Source organism: Solanum tuberosum, unplaced genomic scaffold (assembly GCF_000226075.1).
Source record: "Solanum tuberosum cultivar DM 1-3 516 R44 unplaced genomic scaffold, SolTub_3.0 scf00174, whole genome shotgun sequence".
NCBI classification, from domain to species: Eukaryota; Viridiplantae; Streptophyta; class Magnoliopsida; order Solanales; family Solanaceae; genus Solanum; species Solanum tuberosum.
The window spans coordinates 668,583-672,436 of NW_006239103.1; the positions used below are offsets into that span (position 1 = coordinate 668,583).

Consider the following 3,854-nt stretch of genomic DNA (forward strand, 5'->3'; position numbering starts at 1 on the left):
GGGAAGGGGTTGTGAGGGGTGTGAACTTGTCAGCTTTGTCTCATGTTATAGTTGATTTTAGTTATAGTGGTGTGTAGGTTTTTATTTGGTTCATTACTGCTTGATATCAGAAAAAGCTACAGTATTGTTTTTCTTTCTAAATTTGGTAAATTCACTCCTTGGGAAATGGGAAGTAACTCTTTGATTGCATATCATGTGTAAAAATCCTTGTTTTTCTTGGCCAGAAATCTATATCAGTGATCAGAGTATTAGGAGATTTCCTTTTTTAGCATTATCATTCTCTAATGTATATTGTGCTTAGTACGTAAGAGTGCTTTCGTCTTGACTACTATGTTGATTTACATGGCTACACCTAACCTGAAACTCAAGTTTAGTAGAGTAGCGATGCATTCATTTATATTTAGGTTGTCTTTCAGTTAGTATTCATAGTATTGCTCCTGTAGCTTCTTGTCATCTGATTTCTATTACTATATGTTGTTTCTAGTACTTCGATTATCATATTATTTTTTGTAGTTACCATTCAGAATGTTTTGTTATGCTTTCACTTCCGTTACTTATTTTTCTGGACTGCTTTGGACTGTTTTTCTTTGAGCAGAGGGTCTATCGGATTTCTGAGGTAGGGATTAGGTCTACATTGGGTAAGTTATTGTAGTTGTTGTTTCAGCTTATTAATTCTTCAAAGGACTAGTTTGTTCACAAGGCCAGAAGGTCTTTCCTTTGCATAGTTTTGTGTGATTTGGAAACAAAGGAACAATAGGTGCTTCTTCTTTGTTGATAAAGGAAAAATTGCAGTGCTTCACCACCGATCCAATGAAGCTCCAATGTCATTCTTTATCTTCAAAGCACCTATTGAGAAACATAATGTCGTTCCTGCTTTCACTCTCTAAGCCACCATCAATATGGCTGCAGAATTTCCAATCTCACCATTTAGATGCTAGTCACTCAGCCTTCCTGAAAAACTCTTTAGTAACGTTTGGAAGGTGGATCTAAATTGGAACTATTCTTTGTGAACTATTTCTAATTAGAGAATGGCTAAACATCCTAGTTCTCCAGTGTGCTTTTGCCCTTCAATGGTTATCCAGTCAGTGCTATGCATGCATCATCTCATCTGTAGGGCAAGAGATGAACTCCCAGCCTGCTTTACTGCAGCTCCTCTGAAATCATACAACAAAATACTTAGTATTTTTTATTTGTCAAATATCACTAAATCATTTCTCAAGATGATGGCAAAATATATGTGCTATGTGGGAGTGTAGGGCCCAAGATATATCTTTTATTCTCTGTGCATCAGCTGAGACAGTAAGTGCCTATTGATAGAAAGTTTCGCCATTCCGCCACTTCTTCAAATGCTTTCCTAATTTTGGTTGTCATCGTCCTCCCATTACATGAAGTCCAATGATCGCAGTATAAGTTTTTGGCTATGGCGTGGCCATATAGTAGGATTTAGTCAATAGGCAATTTTAGAGAAAGTCACCTGTAGAAAGAATATGTTGTCTAGGCATTAGAACCACCTGCACCCAATGGGACGGATGAGGAGCATTTGTGACAAATAAAGGCTCTTGCTTCAGAGGGTCAACAGTGGATCAACTTTTAACTTGCAATGCATGGCTCAAAGTGGGTGAGATGAAAGCCAAAAAAAAAAAACAATCTTCTCAATCACCTCTAGAAGCTAGTGGTAGTGTATATGTTGCAAAGCCACGTCTAGCGCTATTTGCTTCGCGTTGTCATATTCTAATGGATGTACTCCTAATGGTGGGGTATTCTTGGGACACATGGCTTTTATTCTTCGTAAATATGATTTAAAGTTTCACTAAGGTGTTGGTGCTAAACAAAATGTGTAGATTCTGTTTTCCGTAATTTTCTCCGCTATTCGCTCTTTGTATGATTGCATTTGTGTCCAGTTCAATTTAGTTTCAGGCTGCAATAGTACAAGAGTTTATCTCTACTTATCCCTTTCTTCCTTGTATGAGTAATCTTACATTTTCCTGTTTCTTGTTAGAATTCAATTCCTTATTATCTAATTATAACGTTTTCTTTCTTTCATGAAGGTCGACTTTGGATTCATGCTGCTAGTAAGATCCCAGAACCAGAAACTATCAAAGCAATGGAGGACTTCTACAGGGAAATCTATGCTGTGAATGGCATAACTGATCTCAAGTTTCCCGAGCATTATCCAGTTTCAAGACTTCTAGGTGACGGACTCCTTGCAACATAATTTTTCGTACTAATTAATTCCTTTCCTCTGTTTTTGAACTAAAATTACTTTGAGTGGAATAAAAAGTTAGATAAGATTCCTATACTTAAGATATCGTGTTTACTTGAACAGACCATTGAAGTGCTGGATCAATATCCTATTTAGAACTCATGCTCGAGGGGTACAAACTTATTGACAACTTATTTTGTTGCTTGACATGATTGCGTCAATTAATTCCAGTTTTTTAATTTACTCATCATTGGGGTGTCTTTTTATGTACTCCATTTCTGCCTTAGAAGCTTCTCTTTGACATCCGGTGCTAATTTCCGTGGGAGATAATATGGGATTTTGCCTTTTCCTTTCCATAATTGGTATTCATGAATCTATGCAATATCTAGTCACCATCATCAAAAGCATTTGCATGGCTCTTTCTTGCTTATGTTCATCAATGTTAGCCGGATAAATCTGAAATTGGCAGACATGTTCCTGTCTAGGTTTTCGGTTTCATCTAAAAGATATCTAACTTTCTGCATCTGCATTTTGACTTAAGTTGTGATCACTTTTATGTTTTCTTGAACGTAGAGATTACTTGTTCTTAATTGTCATCCGAAAAATCTTTTGAAACTTTTTGTTTGTACAGGTTTTGTTGAAGTAGTTGGATGTGTCACATGTGACGAGCTAGTCAACTGGGATCAGATTCCCGAAGGGGTGAGCTTCAAATGTCTCTTTGTTCCTATCCATTGACGCAGTTTATTCCTCAAGTATTTTGGTTTTGTTGTGTGATATGTTTTCTTATTTTATTCGATACATTTTGCTTACAGGTAAGGCTAGAGGGACAAACAAAATTTTGCTGGCTTTGTGAGCAACCACAGGTATTTTGGTTTATTTGGTAGTCAATTATCTGTTTCTTTCGTATTATCTCTAGCAAAAGAATCATTATTTTCCTTTGAACTCGTGCAGAAACTTATCGTACCATTTGAGATGCGAGGGTTCCAAGGTGTTTATAACTTGGAAAGAAAGGTATTAAAATTTGAGAAACTTTATCATCTTTCCCTATTATACATGATTTACGACATTTCCACTTGTAGTTGATCCTTGTTTAAAACTCATTTTCCTGTTGCATTGTTAATTTATTTAACTTTTTTCGTTTTAATTTGTGTTCTAGATATATGAAGCTGCAATCCGAGGTATTTCTCCAGTTGTGCCCCCACTTCCAGTGAAATTTCCCCTTCCAAATCCGCGGGATCCTTTTTCATTGAAGCCAAGATCCCTTGCCTCCTCCCCAAGTAGCTCCGGTACATCTGATGTAAACAACCGATCTGAAAATCTTGTTGCTGCAATAGCTGGTGCTCAAGCGGCTGCCACACAGTTCTCTAAGAATGGCAATCCTCCATCCAATACAGTCGAGGTAGGAGATGATTCAAGGACTGGAAATAGGTATCGGAGGGCTCAATGATGCGCGAGTTGCTGGAAAAGCTTGGTCAAATAACTTCATTGCAAGTTAGTTTATCAACAATAATGTAGTTTTTGGAGGTATAGTTATTTAGTTGGGGCTTTGTTGTTATGGTTCTAAGTTTCATTTGAAATTATGATATGTAAACTGCTGGACAAAATGCTCATGTCATGTGTTGTATCATATTCTCTTCTGCTTTTGATCTAA

The 3,854-nt window shown here is 36.9% G+C and overlaps 1 protein-coding gene across 2 annotated transcripts in view; it reads left to right on the forward strand.

Annotated features, from left to right (window-relative positions):
- The window catches only part of LOC102590548 (activating signal cointegrator 1), a 5,179-nt gene extending 1,325 nt beyond the window's left edge, over positions 1 to 3,854 (forward strand). The window contains exons 2-6 of one of the 2 annotated variants that reach the window (XM_006354430.2): positions 2,049 to 2,192; positions 2,835 to 2,902; positions 3,016 to 3,066; positions 3,155 to 3,214; positions 3,360 to 3,854. In XM_006354430.2, coding sequence (XP_006354492.1) covers positions 2,049 to 2,192; positions 2,835 to 2,902; positions 3,016 to 3,066; positions 3,155 to 3,214; positions 3,360 to 3,650 — 614 coding nt within the window. In that variant the 3' untranslated portion in view covers positions 3,651 to 3,854. The remainder of the gene's footprint in view (positions 1 to 2,048; positions 2,193 to 2,834; positions 2,903 to 3,015; positions 3,067 to 3,154; positions 3,215 to 3,359) is intronic. The other variant, XM_006354431.2, reaches the window with a different exon arrangement.